Raw genomic sequence first — 20,439 nt, 5'->3', positions numbered from 1 at the left:
ATGCTACCCAGTAATCCTGACACACAGTGACGGTGAATTTACACATATATACACACACATACCTCCACCTGTACAGCTGTATACTACATATCTGCTGGCTCTGGGTTTACAGGACCTGTCATGATGTCATAGTCATGTGATCAGTCACATGTAGGAAGAGACAAACAATCACTTGATCAAGTGTTACCAGGTTATGTGCAAGCCGGCTGGCTGCATAAGCTAGCTGGATCTTGAGCGGCCGTGTGTCCAGGGTTTCCCTTCCCCCTTCCCCTCAAGGAGGTTTTTTCCATTCATTGGTGGCTTGGGGAGGGGGGCAGAGCTGCCCACAGGCTTATCCTTGGCAGCACTGGGTAGGGAAGTCCTCTTGGGTCCCGGCCAGCACTGACAAAGCAACTTTCCCCTGCTTGACCCTTGCCCTGCCTTCCAACCACATGCTATGGAGTCTGCACAGGAACAACAGCACCACCAGCGGCTTGTAGAGCAGCTGCTACTCAAAGTAAGTCAGAAAGGGACAGCTTGGCTGGAGTCTCTGCTCCAGGAGAGCGGGGTTTCAGCCCAGGCCCCCCCTCAGCAGACAGTGGGGCACATGGCTCACCCAGCAAGGACTGCCAGGCCACCATCTCGGCTCTCCCCAAGCCCCCCTCCCACTCGCAGCAGGGCTAAAGCCCCCAAATATAGAGCAACCGGGCCGGTAAAGGGAGGGTGGTTAGACGGAAACAAGGCCAGCCATCTGATTCTGCCTCGATAAGGGTACAGGCCCAAAAGGCCAGGCGGACCAAGGGCCTGGTAGGCCTTGGGGTCAGCACATGGCAGCCAGCAGGAAGCCAGATGCAAATAGCTTCACCCCCTCCTAGCCAGTCCCAATGTAGTCCACCCTCCACACAGTTCTATTTACCCCCACACCCCCAGGCCCAGTATGATAGGAACCCAAGGGAGGCGACTAGCTTGGGCTCAATAGCCAATGCTCCCCTGGAAAACTCAGTGCTGATTGGCACAGGCCACGGTGATGGGGAGTTATTGTTGGGCAATAATGCCCCATGCGCCTAGACGATCCAGAAAGACCACTAGGTCTTGCAACTCCCGGCGCCAGGCTGAAGCAGCTATTTGGTCCAGCACCCCAACACATAACAGTAGGAGCCCCTGCCACTGTCGGCATAGATCCCTCAGTAGAGGTCCCGAATGGAAGGCAGAAGGCGTCATCGTGGCTATAGCAGGGAGAGGTCAGTATCACACTCCTCTGGCACATCCTCGAGGGATGCAGACATGGAAGGAAGGTCACATGGCCAGGTGGGATCCAAGAATCGGAGTATGGAGCCCGCAGCCACTCAGGAACCATCGGCAACAGGATCAACGCTGCTGCAGCCACCCGCAGACAATGCACATCCGACCGTCATACCGACCGGTGAGTTGGCTTGTTCACAAGCATGGTCTACACAGACCTCAATTGGCGGGGATGTCTTGGATATGTTTAAGGCTATCCTAGCTAAGCTGGAGGGGAGGGCACCGCTTACAACTAGTGAGGCTACACCGCACCAGAATAATGACTTTGTGATACAGATGATGAAGGCAATCCTAGTTAAGCTGGAAACTGCATCCCCCCCTCCTAAGTCTGCAACGGGTGTGGCTGCGCAGCTGCCAGAAAGTTGGTTATGGAATGATACATTCTTCTGTGGAGTGGCACCACTGGGCACGCACGTGCCAGGGGATGTGCGGGAAAAAATTATAAAAGGGGAATTCTTGGACATATGGTCGCTGATATCTCAGGACCAACCTACAGTGGATAAAGAGTGGGTGTACGGGAGAGGAGAGGACAAAAAGCCCAGGGTGGCAAAGACTTTTAACAATTGGATCCAGGCCTTTAGCACAATGTCATGTATACTTTGCCAGGCTAAGCCGGAAAAGGCACCTGAGCTGTTTGTGTATCAGAATATCATTCTCTCAGCATATAATGTGTATGGTGGTTCAACATGGTGGAGGTATGATGAGGAATTTCGGCGGCGCTTATCTCTGCACTAAGAGGTAGGATGGGCCTCAAAAGCCACTGATGTATGGTTTCAAATAATGATGAACCCCAAGCTGGCAAGGAATCCCTTTCAGCCGGCAGCCGCTGCAGGAGCATGGTCGCCCGCAGCGGCGACTAACAAGACAGGCACATGTTGGATGTATAATGAAGGGTACTATGCCTCCTGTCGTTTCAAACACGAATGCACCATCTGTGGGGGGGCCCATTCAGCCTTGCGATGCGCAAGAAGGTTTAAGTCCCCCAAAAGGGTGCAGTGTCAGCCGGAGGACATCGGTGATGGTAGAAAGGATGCGAACGCATTTTGTTTTGGTGTGACAATGAAAGTGTTGTACTGGCAATTAACCACTTGTCTTCCAGCTCCCTGCCGGTCCTAGCTCTGTTGAGGCACCTGGTATTGCGTTGCCTGCAATTTAACATAGTGTTTAAAGCAAGACATGTCCCTGGTGTTGACAACGTGGTTGCTGACTCTCTTTCTCGTTTCCAGTGGGAGCGCTTCAGGGATTACCATCTGAAGGCGGAGTTGGAGGGCTCCCCGTGACCGCCCTTCCTATGGGACTTGGCGCTCCAATATTGACACGGCTACTGAAGGAGGCGATAACAGTTTCTACCTGGGCAGACCACGAGAAATCGTGGAGAGAGTGGTTATCCTTAGGCTCTCCAGATAGGGCAATGGATGCAGCGGGCTGCAGGGTTTTAACGTATGAGTATATCGCTCGTTTGGCATCAGCAGGGGTGTCTGCTGCAACCGCAGCAAGGCGCCTATCTGGCGTGGCATTTGGGTTAAAATTGTTAGGCCTCCCCGATGTAACTAAGGAGTTCCCATTTCAGCTGATACTAAAAGGGCTAAAGAAGGCCAGGAGTAAGAAGGATCACCTCCTACTGCGGCGCCTGGTGGAGGTTGCTATAACGGTCTGCACAACACCATACGAAGCAGTCCTTATGTTCTGTGCCTTTGTCCCCTTTCTCAGCGATGAAGAGGACCAGCGACGTGCCCCACCGGAGACAAATCCAATGCGTGCCCACCAGGAGGTGGGGCACTCGGGGGGCACACACCACAACGTTCGCTGAGGAGGAGGGTAACAGGGTTACTGCATATATATATATATATATATATATATATATATATATATATATACATATGCCGTATATATGTAATAAAGCTGTGGCCGACCCCACCCATTCAAAGGTAACTTTGTCCGTATTTATGTGAAGATCACACACAAAGGGGTTTGGTGAAGGGGTTTTTGGTCCAGGAAAGTGCTCAAAATACGGCCGGTCTGCTCACTGTATACAGGACTCTGCTGTGCTGGTTGTGGTCGGTGCTGGATGAGCTGAAGTGTACGTGTCAGGATGTAGTTACAGTGTGGATGGAGCAGAACTGTGTGTGTATGATGTGTACGGAGCAGAGCTGTGTGTGTATGATGTGTACGGAGCAGAGCTGTGTGTGTATGACGTGTACGGAGCAGAGCTGTGTGTGTATGATGTGTATGGAGCAGAGCTGTGTGTGTATGACGTGTATGGAGCAGAGCTGTGTGTATGACGTGTATGGAGCAGAGCCGTGTGTATGATGGGTATGGAGACTATATGCAACCTCATCAGGAGCATGCTGAGGCATTGTAGGGAGGTCAGACAGACACTTGGAGGCCACAAATACTACTGAGCCTTATTTTAACATGTTTTAAGGACATTACATCAAAGTTGGATCAGCCTGTTGTGCGTTTTTCCACTTTAACTTTGGGGGTGACTTCAAATCCAGGCCTCCATTGGTTAATAAATTTGATTTCCATTGATGATTTTTGTGTGATTTTGTTGTCATCACATTCAACTTTGTACAGAACAAAGTATTCAATGAGAATATTTCCTTCATTCAGATCTAGTATGTATTATTTGAGTGTTTCCTTTATTTTTTTTAAAGGGGCTCTATCACTGGGAAAAATTCATTTTTATCTAAACACATGCTTGCATAGGCTTTAGAAAGTCTATTCCACACCTACCTTTTGTATGTAGATTGCCTCAGTGGTGTCTGAATAAGTCCGTTTTTATTCATATGCTAATGAGCCTCCAGCCAGCTCAGGAAGTTCCCAGCAGCCTCCTCTCTCCTATTCTCTTCTGTGTGTGTGACGCAAACAGGAAGCTGGGACTTATTCAGAAACCAAAATGTCTTGAATAAGCTTTGATTAAACATAAAAAATTATCAAGACTTGACCCTAGGAATCTATATATACACTACTTAAATCACTAGGAAAAGTCATTTTTAACTAATCACACCTTTGCATAGCCTTTAGAAAGTCTATTTCACACCTACCTTTAATATGTAGATTGCCTCAGTGGTTTCTGAATAAGTCCGTTTTTATTCATATGCTAATTAGACTGGTGCACACCTCTCCTTGTTTTCTATGGGAGACTGCTGCTGCTGATGACCCAGCTTCCTGTTTGCTTCACACACATAGAAGATAATGGGAGAGAGGAGGCTGCTGGGAACTTCCTGAGCTGGCTGGAAGCTCATTAGCATATGAATAAAAACGGACTTATTCAGACACCACTGAAGCAATCTACATACAAAAGGTAAGTGTGGAATAGCATTTCTAAAGCCTATGCAAACATGTGATTAGATAAAAATGACTTTTCCCAGTGATAGAGCCCCTTTAATGTCATAAAAAATAAGACAAAAAGAAATAAACACACAAATTAGACACAATAAGTAAGTAAGAGGGAAACAAACAATACCCAAACCCAATGGGATGGAGGTCAACAGGCACTGATACAGCTACTGATGGTGAAAAAATAAAGAATATACAACACTGTCAATACATAATAGCACAAAATAAGTGCTCATGTAAGTATATATACAGGCTCGGACTGGCCCACCGGTGTATCGGGGAATCCCCCGGTGGGCCCCCGAGCCCTGACTTAAAGTTTTGATTTTTACCAATGCAGATGCATTGGTCAGGGGCCGATTGGGATGGCCAGGGGCCCCAACCGGGCACCTGGCCAATGCATCTGCCTCCACACACAGGGGCCCCCATTAGCTGATGCTGAAGAAGTACACATCGGAGGACAACGTGTCTTTCTTCAGCATCAGCTAACGGTCGCTCCCTTCACTTACCTGCAGCTGCTTTGCTGCTCTCCTGTGAGATCTCCCCTACTGCACGCACGCACTTCCTCCCGTCCCCCCTCCTCCTCACACTGAGTCCTCTTACATCGCAGCGTGTGGGGAGAACAGGAGCCGACTGCTGCTGGAATAGGTGAGTAAACTCTTTTTGTAAAATCTATATGTTTAATATGTATATATGTACATTTGTGTAAAGTATGTGTCTTGTATACTGTGTGAGTACTGTATATTTGTATACAGGTATGTGTGAGTATATACTGTATGCTATATTAATGTGTATGTATATATGTGTGTGTATATATAGTATTCATACAAGTATATATATGACTTATATGGTATATAAATGTATATGTGCTATAGTATTGTATGTGTATATTGTATTGTATATATGGTATATGTATAAGGCCTGGTTCACATCTGCGTTCGGTGATCTGTTTGGGGAGTCTGCATGGGAACCCCCTCCCCCTTCCCCCCGAACGGATTACCAAACGCATTAGCAAGCGGTGTGCAGTGAAAGTACGCGGACCGCATAGACTATAATGGGGTCCGTGTGCTTTCCGCGCGGTGTCCGCATGAGTCATGTGGACAGGAAAGTAGATTATAAAGTACTTTTCTGTCCGCATGTTCTATGCGGACACTGCACGGAAAGCACACGGACCCCATTATAGTCTATGTGTGCTTTCACTGCACACCGCTTGCTAATGCGTTCAGTAGTCTGTTTGGGAGGGTCCCCATGCGGACTCCCCGAATGCATTACTGAACGCAGTGAGTGCAATCCCATCCACACATTGCAGAAAAACACACACGGCGGACACACTGCAATTTCCAAAACTGTTGCGGTTTTGGAAATTGCAGCACGTCACTTATATCTACAGAAACACCTGCAGTTTCCCTATAGGTATAAGGCTAAGTTCACACGGGGTTTTTTGGTCCGGAACCTGAGGTGGAGGCCACCTCAGGCTCCGGACCAAAAATCGGGTAGCCGCGACTGAATGCCGGTGTATTGCACTGGCATCCAGTCACGCACTCTGCTCCAGAGTAGGCCCAATAAATGGGCCTAGATGGGAGGAGGGAGTGTCTTCAGGCTGAATTGCAAGGCGAAATGACCTGAAGAATGAGCACCACACTTCTTTTTCTGGGAGCTGGAACAAACCGGCTCCCGGAAAAAAAAAGAACTGACCGGCTCCCGTTGATTTCAATGGAAGCCGTCTTTTTGGTCAGGATTTTGAGGCAGTTACGGCCTCAAAATCCTGACCAAAAATCCCCGCGTGAACTTACCCTAAAGGAAACAAAGTCCTCAGAGGAAACCTCTGCGGAGTTTCTGCAATAAGCACTGCAGGAAAAACTGATGTGTTGCCGCCGGGGTTTTTCCTGCAGCGCTTTTTGCTTTGTCTTGCTACATGGGGCTTTAAGCTGACGCTAGGTTCACACTAGCGTTCGGCAGTCCGTTCTCAGCTTTCCGTCTTCTGCATGTAGAAGACAGAAAGCTGTCAGACCGGGTGCGGCGGTGAGCGTTTTATGCTCTCCGCCGCAAAACCGTTTTTTTTTTTTTTAAATCGGACACAGAGTACTGCGTGTTCGACTCTGTGTCCGATTTTAAAAAATCGGTTTAATGGCGGAGAGCATAAAAAGCTCACCGCCGCTCACAGCCGGAGATCTTTCTCACCCATTCAAATGAATGGGTGAAAGAGCCTCCTGCAGGTTTCCGTCTCCTGCCTCTGTTTTGTGCAGGAAATGGAAACCTGCAGAACGGAGACCAGGCGCAGATGTGAACGAGCCCTAAGGCTGAGTTCACACGGAGTTGTTTGGTCAGGAATCCACCTCAAAATCATCCTCCAAAAAAGCCTCCCAATAGAACTCTAACCCAATAGAACCAAATTCCTGACCAGAAAACTCTGTGTGAACTCAGCCTTATAGTATAATGCTCAGTCTATTGAGATAATAAGGATGAGGCCCAACAGTGAGAGGCGGCTAAAAAAAAAAGCTGTGGAAAAAAATAGCGGCGAATCTCAATGTATTTTTTCCACAGTGTTTTTTTCCCCGCATTTTCTCCCGATTGCGCAGCTGAAAGTAACCGGCCATGTTTTTAGAAGCGCTCACATTTTAGAGTTTGTGGCTGTTTCACATCTTTTTTCCTGCAGTGTGCGGATGAGGTAAATTTGATTATATTTCATTCACTTTGCTGTTTTTTTCTGTAGTAGCCAAAGACGTTGTGTTTCTGCAATGTGAGGTTTGAGGTATTTATGGCCTATCCAGAGTATAGGCCATAAAAAAAGTTTAACCCTGGAAACCCCTTTAATATGCCCCACACAGTGTAACATCCCCCTTCCGCACAATGTTAGCCCCATCACTGCTCCCACACAGTATAATGGCCCCATCACTGTATCCCATACATTATGGGGGACCAGTGAAGTGGCCATAAAATATTTGGCCCAGACAACCCCTTAAAACGGGTTGTCTATAAACTGGAGTGATCACTGTGGTGGCCGCCAGGGAGGTGTAAAAATATATATATTTTTTTTTTTTAAAAAAGAGCCTTCTCACCTGTCCCCCGCCCCCCGTTGTCCCCGCCTGTGTTTGGTCTCATGGCCTCATTTCTAGAGTTCCTGTACCTAATTGGTCTCAGCGATCACATGAGGTGCAGGACTCCCAGCAAGTAGTGCCAGTACGAGACTGAATGGACACTGGCGGCGGACAACGGAGCACCGGGGACAGGTGGGTATTCTTTTTTTATTTATTTGTTTTTTATTTTACACCTCCCTCCCACCACATGAGTTGCTCCAATTCCTGGACAACCACTTTAAAGGATTTATCCATCTTTCTAATATTGATGGTCTGTCCTTAGGATAGGCCATCAATATTACATCTGCGATGATACAACAGCGAGGACCTCTGCAGATCAGCTTTTCCAGGACACTTCAGCTACGGGTAATGGTAACATTTCTAGGAGCCATGCTGTTCACTTGCCATACAGGCTGTAGCAGTAGGTATATGTAGTGCACATGGTATAGTGCGTGAGTAGCATGGCTCCCAACATGTTATTACCTTTAACCGCCCTGTCTCGGTACCGCTGATCTGCAGGGTCCTGGCGGTGGGCCCCTAGAAACAATTCCACTGGTGGGCCCTAGAAATCCCAGTCCGACCCTGTATATATATATATATATATATATATATATATATATATATATATAAAGATTCACCAATATACCAAGTTGAAAAGCCAAACCTGGGAACACAATGCAAAGTATTACCTATACTACCAGAGCCATTGGGACCTGCGACCACCTGACGTACGTTTTGCGCACAATTGGGCTTTGTCAAGGGACTAAGAATGTCAGAGCAGATGCTCTTTCAAGGAGTATGACTCCTAATAATGAAACTGATAAACCGAAGAGGGAAGTTGTGTCAACAGCTTTAGACACTCAATTGAAAGCTCAGATCTTAGCAGCCCAAAACAGTGCTCCTAGGGGTACCCCATGGGGTAAATTATTTGTTTCAGCGGGTTTGCAGGGTCAGTTGCTTCATGATTCCAGGTTAGCGGGCCATCCTGGGGTTGCAGAGACTAAAAGGTTAGTCACAAGAAATTTCTGATGGCGGGGCTGTAGGGCAGAGGTGGTTGTGCACATGGCTAAATGTGCAGTCTGTGCTAAGTCTAAAGCCTTGCATGCTCAGACAGCAGGCTTACTGCGCCTGTTACCTGTTCCTAATAGTCCTTGGACACATTTGGCAATGGACTTCATAACTGATCTGCGGTGCTCGGAAGGATACACGGTTATATGGGTTATTGTAGATAGAAACAGGAAGATGTGGGCCACACGGTGGTTCAGTGGTTAGCACTGCAGCCTTACAGCGCTGGAGTCCTGATGTTCAAATCCCGCCAAGGGCAAAAAAACATCTGCAAGGAGTTTGTATGTTCTCCCCGTGTTTGCGTGGATTTCCATCCCATAATCCAAAAAGACATACTGATAGGGAAAAATGTACATTGTGAGCTCCATGTGGGGCTCACAATCTACATTTAAAAAAAAAAAAAAAAGAAACAGGAAAATGTGCCATCTAATCCCCTTTCCGAAGATGCCCACGGCCAATACTCTGGCAAAGGAATTTTGTTAAAAATATTGTTCGTTTGCATGGGGTTCCGGTGGAAATTGTTTTCAACAGGGGTTTTCAGTTTGGGTTTCAGTTCTGGAGAGCGTTTTGACTTAGGCTGGGTATAAATCTGTCCTTCTACTCCGGGTACCATCCTGGGTCCAACGGGCAAGCGGAGAGAAAGAATCAGGATATTGAATAGTTCCTTTGTTGCTAATAATCAAGATGATTGGGTAGATTTTTTTTTTTTACTTTGGCTGAATTTGCTCTCAATAACCATGATTCCTCCACAGCAGATTGTTCTCTGTTCTTTTGTTGCAGTGGTAAACAACCTATATTTGGACCCTTTTCTGGAACTAAGTCCTTGGTACAGGAGGAGGAGTTCTTCACGAATAAGATGGAGGATGTCAGGGTGAGGAGAAATCTGGTAGCCTGTTCGCAGAGAACAAAGATGGTTGCTATAACAAGAAAAGGAAGAAGGTTGACTTTGTGGTGGGTGACCAAGTGTGGTTGCTGACTAGGAATCTTTAGTTAAAAATGCCTTCAAAGAAATTGGGGCCTAAATTTATTGGTCCTTTTTCGGTGACAGAGGTCATCAATGAGGTTTTGGTCAGACTAGATATTCCTCCCTCATGGAAGATCAATTCTGTTTCAAGTGTCCCTTCTAAAGAAGGTGAGTTCTGCGGTGGCACTGCCTCTTGATCTTAATGGTGAGTATGAGATCTCCCGGGTCATTGACTCATGGTACTTGAGGGGATCTCTCCAGTGTTTGGTCGCCTGGAAAGGGTATGGTGTGGAAGACAACTCTTGGATTCAAGCTTCTGAGGTGTCCACGCCCAGACTGGTAGCTGCCTTCTACCGGAGATATCTGGACAGGGCTTGGCCCAGGAATCCAGAGGATTCCTGTTGAAGGGGGGTACTGTCAGGATCTGAGATATGTATAAAATGGTTGAGACTGTGGTTGTGCTTTTGAGTGGCGTTCGTCTGGGGATTCGAGCCGGTGTCCTGTGGTTCTTTGGTCAATTCTTTTTGCCACTGAGCTTTTGGGATATTGGTTGGGTCTCTGCCTCGGTGTCCACTTGAGCTTGCTTTGTGTCCCTGTTAGTTCTCCAGAATGTCCAATCCTGGCTTGTACTGTTTGCTGCTGCAATTATCCTTTCGTAGGGGGGTCACCGCCTCTAGCCTCTTTCAGCTCTCTCCCAACCTGTCTGTTAGGTCTTCGCGTTTAGAGAGCCAGTAATTGTCGGGGCCGAGCTTAGCTCGGGAACAGATGACCAACAGGCAGGGCAGGGCCTAGACAGCCATTCTAGCGCTAGGGACAGCTTACCTACCCCGCTGCCCTAGTAGTGCAAGCACCATTCAGTACCACGGTTATCGGGTATCTACATAACCATGACAACAGAACCTCACATCATTGCGTGCACACCACCAAAGGAACAACCCAGGAAAAAACATAGGATTATTAAAAAGTGGGCTCAGGGGACCTGGTACTCTAGCGACGAATCCTCCATGGGCCACAAAATCCCAGACTGTAAGAAAACGGCTCGATAAGATCATGTGCTGGATTAATGGCGGACAATGTTGGTCCTGGATTAAGGACAATGACAAGAGGTGGACCGACAAACTCAGTCCATTATTTTTTTATCACATTTTTTTTTATTGAACACATTTTTTAATAGTTACAAGAGAAAATAGAAAATATTTCCAGTAACGATATATAAGAATACATGTAGGTGTAAAGAACAGTTACCTGAAAAAAAAAAATGTACTAGAAAACAGAACAGACTAGAATAACATGATAAATTACTTGTAACATTCTACAATATTTCCTTATGTCAAATTTACCTAGGTTATACCACAATACCCGATTGTTTTAATGAAAAAGAGGACAACAGTGAGGTATCAGCCTTTATCTCAGAAGAATGGAATTATCCAGAGACTGATGGAAATACTTCAATATCAAATGTCCTGTCTAAAATTTTGCTATTGCTACAGATTAGTTTCTCTTTTTCCAAAAAGATCATATAAAGCAGAATTTCAATAACATGCGGTATACAGCATATATAGAACTGCCCATCTATGTCTATAAATGACTACATGTAAGAATTCTATATGCTGTCAGGTTACACCATGAGTAGGCCGACTACTACACTCAGGTATCCACATAGAGACCATTAGACAGAGCTGCCATGAGATACTTAGGGGCCGCATACAGTGACACTGGTGAGAAATCCAGTGGAGTGGGTGGAAAAAAATTATGTTCTTATCATTGAATAAAATAGGTTTAGGGAAAAATTAAAAATGGCGACTTCAATGTCACATTTTTTGATGTCGAAGATGATGTTACTTGTGGGTAAAACATTTCCTACATTCAGAATGCGAACATGGCTTTGCCCTTGTGTGAGTTATTTCTATGAGCAAAGATTCTTTAACTAAGACATTTTCTTCCTGTAAAACTACCAATCAACAATATAAGGGTAGGTTCACACATATTTTTGGAAAAATTGGCAGTTTTCCAGTCTGTTGAGCCAAAGCCAAAAGAGGATTCAAAAAGAATGGGAAATTACAAATTCTTCCTGTTGCAACCACATCTGACTTTGGATCAGAAAACTTCATCAAAAACAAGTGCAAAAAAAGTGAGAGAAACAACCCTTAGGACATCAATCAGCACTGATGGTTTATTACATAAAACATTTCCTAAGTTATAGACATAAAAATGGCTTCTGCGATGTCTAACAAAGCTAAAATGTTACTCATAATGTTTTCCCCCTCTGTGAGTTCGCTCGTGTTTCACAAGATGTGGTTTTTGGATAAAACTTTTCCCACATTGTGAACATGAAAATGGTTTTTCCCCGGTGTGAATTCTCTGATGTCTAATGTGAGATGACTTATCGCTAAAACACTTCCCACACTCTGAACATAGATATGGCTTCTCTCCTGTGTGAATTCTCTTATGTTTAACCAGATGTGATCTATGATTAAAACATTTCCCACATTGTGGACATGAAAATGGCTTCTCTCCTGTGTGAATTCTCTGATGTAGAATAAGATTTGACTTTTGCTTAAAACATTTCCCACATTCCGAACACAAAAACCTCTTCTCCACACCGTGAATTCCCTGATGGTCTGATTTTTGCTTAAAACATTTCCCATATTCTGAACTTGAAATGGTCTCCCCTGTATGAATGCTTTGATGTTTAAGGAGATGTGATTTATGATTAAAACATTTTCCACATTCTGTACATGAAAATGGTTTCTCCCCTGTGTGAATAGTTTGATGTTTTACAAGATTTGATTTCTGCGTAAAACTTTTCCCACATTCTGGACATGAAAATGGCTTCTCCCCTGTGTGAATTCTCTGATGTGTAATGAGAGTTGATTTGTTACTACAATTTTTCCCACATTCTGAACATGAAAATGGATTCTCCACCATGTGACTTCTCTGATGTTCCAGTAGACTTGATTTACTACTAAAATATTTCCCACATTCAGAACATTCACATGGCATCTCCTCTATATGAGCTCTTTGATGTAAAAGCCTCTTTCTGCGACCTTTATTCTGATTTTCAGTCTGCGATGAATCAGGAGATACGACCTGTATATCAAAATCAGATGATAGATCTTTGCTGTGAAGGGCTGAGGGTATATCTGAGATAATTACATGTTCTTCATATGTATCTTGTGAGATACCACCATCATCTGCTTTATAAACTGAAGATATAAGATGTCCCTCTGAGCTCCCAATACAGTCATCTGCCAAGAACAAAACATATTATTATTATTATTGAATAACATACCGTATATACTTGAGTATAAGCCGACTTTTTCAGCATAGTTTTTATGTTTAAAAAGCCCCCCTCGGCTTATACTCGAGTCAGGGTCCACAGAGCACAGAAAATTGGAAGAACCTGCATAAATTAAACAAAGGGGGAGGTCTTTTAGTGCTACTGCTCTGTGATTGGCTTGTTATGTAGGTCACGTGACTGTGATGTCATCAAAGGTCCTTTAGCCACTAGAATGTATCATCTTTAGATAAGTCAGTTGTATGGCTGTCGTATGGAGGAGAGGAAGCTACAGTAAAGTGAAAGTAAAACACAGGTAGCTGCTGGCGTTACTATGCCTATTAATTTCAGGCATTTGTGGTTATTAATTTAGTTTCAGTACCTCCATGTGCCTCACATTAATAGCAGTTAACCCCATCATGTCCCTCATATTAACCCCTGTGTGCCTCATATAAGGGGTACTAATGTGTGAGACACATGGGGGTACTAATAAAGCATCTTAATTATGAAGATACCTAATTATTACCTCCATATGTCCCACATATCAGACAGTAACTCTTATGTGAGGCACACAACGAACATGATGAGGCACATGGAGTTACTAAGCTGTAATGCACATGACCAAACTTTTTATCTGCAATGGTGGATTTCCTCCCTAGGCTTACTCGAGTCAATAAGTTTTCCCAGTTTTTTGTGGTAAAATTAGGGGCCTCAACTTATATTCGGGTAGGCTTAAACTCGAGTATATACGGTAACCTAAAATGACATTTAAATACATTTCTAACTAAGTCCATACAAATTACAAAGCATGTCACAAAATTCAATGATCAATTAAAACTTCAGATTTGTGCCAAGGCACAAATCTTTGCAGAACATGTGATGTCATAACATCACATGACCGAAAGGTCCTTCAGTCAAGGGGTTGATGCTAGACTGTAGTGGTTAAAAAACGGTTTTCCATGCTGTCACGTAAATCCAGTAGGTGGTACTGCCTTGGCTTCAGGCATGTTAGCTGTGAAGTCTGACGGACTTTGCCCACCAGCCCTTCACAGTAAACATACTCTGTGCATGTTCTGTTGCAGCGTGGTCCAAGTAGTACGTAAATAGGGTTCTCCTAGATGCAACCCTAGCACACCTGGTTTGACATGGACACGGGTTGGTGCCTACAGCACCATTTACAGGATCTATGCCAGACTAGGGAGAACTTTCTCTTTATTACCTAATTTTGGAATCGACCCAGTGTATAAATTTTGTGTGCTGTGTGTATACATGTACTATGAGTGCACATATGTGATTGTTGTGTCTGTGATAATGTATAATACTGCTTCTATTGCCCTGAATATAGAGCCACTGCACAGTGCCGCTATTTTCTGGCAGTAAACCTTTGCTCTAATTCTGTATATATGAATTTTACACAGTACCATATCTTGTCCTATATATTCAGGCATTACACAGTATCACTTCTTTTGTCCTGAATGTTGGGTCTCATTCTTAGTATCTGCGTTATTTCTGTATAAATTGACACTTCACAGTACAACTTTGTTAATCTTATTTGCTGTGGCTGATTATTTCCCTGATTACTAACCGCCATCAGGGGTGCAGGAAAAAGCCTGGATTTAGGTAATACCCGACCAGGCTGCAGGCTGGTATTATGCACCTAGTAAGTGGTAAAAGCCATGGGTTCCAGTTTTTGTCCAATTTACTTTTATGGGAATTAGATGAACCATGTAGACCAGGAAGCCATACTGATTTGAGTAAACCCAATCCTGGTGATCTCTTGAATTTAACTGTTAACAGGGGTGAGTGAGAGGTGGAATTAGGATAGGGGGTCAGTATTGTCACACACATTTCCGGATATATCCAGTCGATATCAAAGACAACAGAGGACAAATCTATGCAAATTAGCTATGGCACAAAACCTTCTCCTCTTTTAAAAAAATAAACAAATAAGATGTATACAAAAAGTTTGTCTTGTTTTTAACATTAGAGTCAATGAGGAAGGAAGTAGAAAGAATGGACGTTGTCCGCATCCATCATCTTATAACTTTTTCAGACCATTGTTTTGGTCCCATGATGAATCAGAACAATGGATTAAATAGCAGAAGTGTGAACATAGCATAAGGTTAATAGATTCATTTGAAAAACAAAAATTGAACAATTCAAAAGCATTAAAAAAATCATATAACCAGGCCCCTATTAAGTAGATACTACGAACCTGGATGATTACCTGTAGGAATGTCCTCCTTACACTCCTCATCACCACTAACATATGTCTCAGGAACAATAATAATGTTCAGATCTTCACCCAGATTCAAAATCTATAAAACAGATATTGCAAAAGTCACCAGACGGATGGAGAAGTCACATGGGATGTTTTATAGAAGAAAAGATCATTCATTATCATGACCACCAAAAATTTCAGCAGGAGTTATCTGACCAAATAGCTGCAGGTCTCCTGGATAAATCCACCATGTTGTCTGGATCTTCTCACAGTTTTCCACCAACATATCATGTCTACGGTCAGCTTTATCACTTTTCTCGATACACAAGTACAAAACATCTAATACTGTGGGATAAAACCAGACTGACCACGAGACCTTCACAGCCCTTCTACAGGGCAGAGGAAGATTTCATGTCACCTTATCTCCATCTACCTGATCATCCTGGAGGACATTTTCTTCTTTACAATTCTGTAGTAGAAGAGGACTGGGACATCTCTCCGGTGATGTTCTCTTACTGGATGGAACTGGAGGAAACACATACAGGGACTGAATTCATTATTTCCATACAGATAATGAGAGGCCGTGTGTATTTAGTCATGTCTATTACCTGCTGATGTGAGGGGCTCCTGATCCTCCATAATGATGTCCTTATACAGTTCTTTGTGTCCTTCTAAATACTTCCACTCCTCCATGGAGAAACAAACAGTGACATCCTGACACCTTATAGGAACCTGACAACACAATGATACAGTCATCACCAGATCCCTTCATAGCGCTCCTGTATAATGTCCCAGCATTCCCAGCAGTGTCACCTCTCCAGTCAGCAGCTCAATGATCTTGTTGGTGAGTTCTAGGATCTTCTGTTTATTGAACTCCTCATGTATCAGGGAGTGAGGTGGAGGCTCCAGGATTGGGCTCTGGGTTCTCCCCCATTCCTCAGGACAGCGCCTACTGGAGGTCTTCTTCACTACTGTGTAATCCTGTTTATGGAGAGACACATTAATGAATATCACTCCATCCATTCCCAGAGTCCCTCACCTCTCCAGTCATATCATCTGTTATTACTATAGATAAGAATGATGTAATGCGACATCATCAGAATCTCTCACCTCTCCAGTAAGCTGGTACAGGATCTCTAGGGTCAGATTTAATATACTTTCTGACATCTTGCCCCTGTTCCTATCCATTCTTAAATGGTGAATCAAAGGATAATCTTATGTATCCAAGATGTCCACAGAAAGGATCCTGTCCTGTCGGAACATTAATGAAGAAAAAACAAAAGCATAGTAGCTGTAATAGGATAAAGCAAGTGAGCAGATAATAGACTGTAGATGTTGTATAGTCTCTCATCATCATAGTTCCACCGTTTCATCCATCTGTTGTCCTTTATTCATACAATACAGACAGAAGAACAGGGAACATAATAAAGACTTCCTGTGCTGGATAATTAGCATATCAATAAAAGCCGTCTAATTCAAAAACGCCGATCAATGAATAAAAGCTATGTCTGGAATAACCTTTGTAAAGGCTATGCAAATATATGATTAGTTAAAAAAATCACTATAGCAAATGATAGACTCCGTTTAAATTGCAAGAGGATAATGACAGCCTAAGCAATCATGCAAACTTTTTAGTAGAGTCAAATTTCGAGCTTGATCAAAATGTTAGAGAAAGACCCAAACTCAGCTTTCTCGAGATCCAAAATCCTTTTGTAATCTTCAGATTTCATGATGCCTTGCAGACAGTCCAGGCACCTAGTGCTAGAGGCAGAAAAACATCTTTGACCCTCCACCATAAGTCATTGGTACTGTGTTCTTTTCTTTGTAGGCCTCATTCCATTTTCGGTAAATACTAGAATGAGGTGCTTTACCAAAAAGCCTTTTGACCAGAAGGATTTTGCTTACTTACGTACACTTTGGCAAAATGTAGTCTAGCTTTTTATGTCTTTGTGGCAGCAGTGGGGTCCTCCTGGGTCTTCTGCCGGATAGTTCGCACTGACACTGAAGCCCCCTGGGCCTACAGGATGGCTTGAATTTTTTTGTCACTTTATTTGGGCTGCTTATTCACCATCTGGACTATTCTACATTGCAACCTTTCATCAATTTTTCTCTTCAATTTTTCCACGTTAAGGAAAATTAGCCTACAGTGCCATGGGTTGAAAACTTCTTGATTATGTTGTGCACTGTGGACAAAGGAACATCAAGATCTCTGGAGATGGACTTGTAACCTTAAAACTGTAGATATTTTTTCCACAATTTTGGTTCTCAAGTCCTCAGACAGTTCTCTTCTCCTCTTTCTGTTCTCTATGCTTAGTGTGGCACATACAGACACACAATGCAAAGACTGAGTCAACGTCTCTCCTTTTTAATTAGTTTCAGATGTGATTTTTATATTGCCCACACCTGTTACTTGCAACAGGAGAGTTTGAGTGAGCATCACATGCCAGAAACAAAGCTATTTACCCACATTTTTTTTTCTTAAATGTAGATTGTGAGCCCCATTTAGGGATCACAATGTACATTTTTTTTCCCATCAGTATGTCTTTGTAGAATGGGAGGAAATCCGTACAAACATAAGGAGAACATACAAACTCCTTTGGATGTTGTTCCTGGCGGGATTCGAACCCAAGACTCCAGCACTGCAAGGCTGCAGTGCTAACCACTGAGCCACCATGTTGCCCCCTATTTACCCACAATTCCGAAAAGGTGCCAAAAATTTTGTCCAGCCCATTTTTGGAGTTGTGTGTTAAATTATGTCTAATTTGACTTTTTTTCTCAGTTTTTTTTATGTTGTTCCAATACACATAAAGGAAATATACATGTGTATAACATGTAATTCCAATAATTTTCTGGGAGATGCAATTCCCTGGAAAAATTTCAGGGGTGCCGTAACTGTATATACTGTAGAGGCCAATATATAAGGGGGACCACAATGAGAAGGCCATTATATTATGGGGCCCTTGTACTGGGGGTGACAAAAAAGCATTCCCCCAACAAAGTAAAAGGAGTAAAACGTGTTTCGGGGCTTGTGGTGGTGGTCCTGCTCCATTCCAGAATAGACCGTTTATGTTATGCATTTGCTTATACTGTATGCCATTGGCCTATGCTTTGACAACCCTTGGTTATGTGTTATCCATATACATTAACCTCTTTAAACAATGTGGGGGGGGGGGGATCTACTGGTCTGATTTTTCAGCTTGAGAGCACAAACTTTTGGTGATCACACACCCTGACCCTTCGTTCACATCTGCGTTTGGTAATCCATTCTGGAAGTCCACATGGGGACCCTCTGAACGGAATACCAAATACAATTTTAAGTGCTGTGCAGTAAAAGCACACGGTCCCCATAGACTATAATGGAGTCCATGTGCTTGCCGCACGCTGTCCACACAAATCATGTGGGCAGGGAAGTAGATTGTGAAGCAATTTCCTGTCCACATGTTCCGTGCGGAGATCTGGCGGCAAGCACATGGAACCCATTATAGTCTATGGGATCCATGTGATTTTATTGCACAGTGCTTGCAATTGTGTTTGGATTCCGTTCGGGGGGGGGGGGGGGGATCCCCATGTGGACTCGCCGAACAGATTACCAAACACAGATGTGAACCAACTCTGAGTTGTCAATACATTTCTATGTTATGTCCTTATATATTTCTGTGTTGGGGGATTTACATTATATATGGATTATTATATTTATTCTGGATATTTATATGGCACATGTATTACTGATAATATTGCAATTATTGGGGTTCCTGCATTGTCTGGATTAAAATGATATATTATTGAATTAGGACACTTATCACTCGGCACTTTATTATATGAATTTGGTCATGTTGGGGACAGGACGGGACCCTCACCCCAAAGATTGTTTGTATTTTTCTAGTGTTGTCGAATTTTGAACAAAATTAATTAACTATTTATGACTTGTGTGTCGTGTTTATGAATTATTATATAAATGTGGCAATGTAATGCGGATTTGCATGGCTAAGTAGAATTGCCAGGTATTTTGGTGATTTTTAGGTTAACCTTATAGTATGGGGGGCATTATACTGTGGGGTCATGATAAAGGGACATGCTACTGTTTCAGTGAAACTAAAGGAGCACTACATTGGGTGGAGGCAAAAATGGACATTGTTGGGATTGGGCAGGGTCAAATTGGCCATGAATTTACGATACCTTGAGTTGATCTTATACCACTTGGATCCTATGAATGTTGGGATTTATGATCACTAGAGATGAGCGAATAGTATTCGAAACTCTAGTTTCGAATACCTCGCTCCATAGGAATGAATGGAAGCGGCTGGCACGCAGCCGGCACCAGCGGCTTAACCCCTTAGTGTTTGACCGCGTCCATTCATTCCTATGGGAACGAGGTATTCGAAACTAGAGTTTTGAATACTATTTGCTCATCTCTAATTATCACCCATTTATCACATTTGTTTATAAATAAGGTCACATGACTACACAAATACAATTTTAGTAGGATTTTCTAAAAACAATCTGTAAAAATGTACATCACATGGACAGGACGGTTTTCACAGGCCCAGTATTGTACATAAGACTTGTTATGAAATAAAGCAACATAGACATGTATAGAAATACTGCATTGATACTGACTTGAAGTTACACCGCACTGACAACAACATTAAATGCAAAAACATAAACATAAAAACCCAAAAAACACACAAAACATCACAGACAATGCCCCGAATACACACAAGTAAAAAAATTTCCATATGGTAATGCAAAATCATCAAAATAGTGTCAATAACATAACATGGAAGAGAAAACTCTCCAGTAACAAAGGGGTTAATGATATTTGGGGCCGAGTGACCCCGACACACAGAGACGGTGACTATACACATACCTGCACTGCTGTACACTGTATGGGAGATGCTGAATCCTACTGCACAAAGGACCTTTGGTGATGTAATGACCATGTGATCAGTCACATGTGTGGGAGGAGTCATTCTGTACTGCTGGAACAGCTACAGGACCTGTGATGATGTCACAGTCATGTGATCAGTCCTATGTATGGGAGGGGTCAAGTGACCACATAATGAGGCGTTACTGGGTTAGGTGCTCAGTGTATACAGGACTCTGCTGTGCTGGTTGCATCAGTGGTGGATGAGCTGAAGTGTGCGTGTCATGATCAGGATATAGTTACAGTGTGGATGGAGCAGAGCTGTGTGTGTATGATGTGGACGGGGCAGAG

General features: G+C 43.6%; 1 protein-coding gene across 2 annotated transcripts in view; it reads right to left on the bottom strand.

Moving 5' to 3' along the window:
- The window catches only part of LOC142210357 (uncharacterized), a 341,635-nt gene extending 321,508 nt beyond the window's left edge, over window positions 1-20,127 (bottom strand). The window contains exons 1-7 of one of the 2 annotated variants that reach the window (XM_075279458.1): window positions 20,092-20,127; window positions 16,335-16,475; window positions 16,038-16,205; window positions 15,833-15,956; window positions 15,658-15,749; window positions 15,219-15,321; window positions 10,960-12,974 (exon numbers count right to left, since the gene is read on the bottom strand). In XM_075279458.1, coding sequence (XP_075135559.1) covers window positions 11,971-12,974; window positions 15,219-15,321; window positions 15,658-15,749; window positions 15,833-15,956; window positions 16,038-16,205; window positions 16,335-16,412 — 1,569 coding nt within the window. In that variant the 5' untranslated portion in view covers window positions 16,413-16,475; window positions 20,092-20,127 and the 3' untranslated portion in view covers window positions 10,960-11,970. Of the gene's footprint in view, window positions 1-10,959; window positions 12,975-15,218; window positions 15,322-15,657; window positions 15,750-15,832; window positions 15,957-16,037; window positions 16,206-16,334; window positions 16,476-20,091 lie in introns of those variants that run through there. The other variant, XM_075279457.1, reaches the window with a different exon arrangement.
- Window positions 20,128-20,439: the final 312 nt, after the last annotated feature.

This window comes from Leptodactylus fuscus, chromosome 6, assembly GCF_031893055.1.
Source record: "Leptodactylus fuscus isolate aLepFus1 chromosome 6, aLepFus1.hap2, whole genome shotgun sequence".
Taxonomy (NCBI): domain Eukaryota; kingdom Metazoa; phylum Chordata; class Amphibia; order Anura; family Leptodactylidae; genus Leptodactylus; species Leptodactylus fuscus.
This window is presented reverse-complemented; position numbering and strand designations above follow the sequence as displayed.